General features: G+C 36.8%; 1 protein-coding gene across 1 annotated transcript in view; it reads right to left on the reverse strand.

Moving 5' to 3' along the window:
• Positions 1–473, reverse strand: part of TAAR1 (trace amine associated receptor 1) — a 6943-nt gene that overhangs the window by 5990 nt on the left and 480 nt on the right. Inside the window, exon 2 of the mRNA XM_009999223.1 lies at positions 3–473. Within this exon, the coding sequence (XP_009997525.1) occupies positions 3–473 (471 nt within the window). The remainder of the gene's footprint in view (positions 1–2) is intronic.

Below are 473 nucleotides of genomic sequence, written 5' to 3' on the forward strand. Positions count from 1 at the left end.
ACCACATGTAAAAAAATGCATAAACAATTGGGTTAAATGTAGAATTTAAATAACCAAACCAGACCAAAGCATCAATGATAATAGGAGGTATGACATAATTCATAAATGGATTGGTTGCTGTGAAGAAGAAGAATGGACTCCAGCAAATGAGAAACACTCCTATTATTATGCCTAATGTCTTGGCAGCTTTCCTTTCTCTGCAGAATGAAATATGTTGCTTCATTTCAAATTGCATCTTTTTTTGGCTAATTGCATCGATGGATCTTGCCTGCCTCTTGGCTATACAGTATATTTTCCTATAGATGTACAACATAACAAATCCAGGGATGTAAAAAGACACTGTGGAGGCCACAACACCTGAAGTTTCACTAAATATGACAAAGCATCCTCCTGCACAATGTACATGATTATAAATCTCTTCTGCCCCTCGCAAGTTTAGGTCTAGAAAGATCATCCCAAAAGCAAAAGCAGCA

This window comes from Chaetura pelagica, unplaced genomic scaffold (genome assembly GCF_000747805.2).
Source record: "Chaetura pelagica isolate M959 unplaced genomic scaffold, ChaPel_1.0 scaffold90, whole genome shotgun sequence".
In the NCBI taxonomy this organism is placed as follows: Eukaryota; Metazoa; Chordata; class Aves; order Apodiformes; family Apodidae; genus Chaetura; species Chaetura pelagica.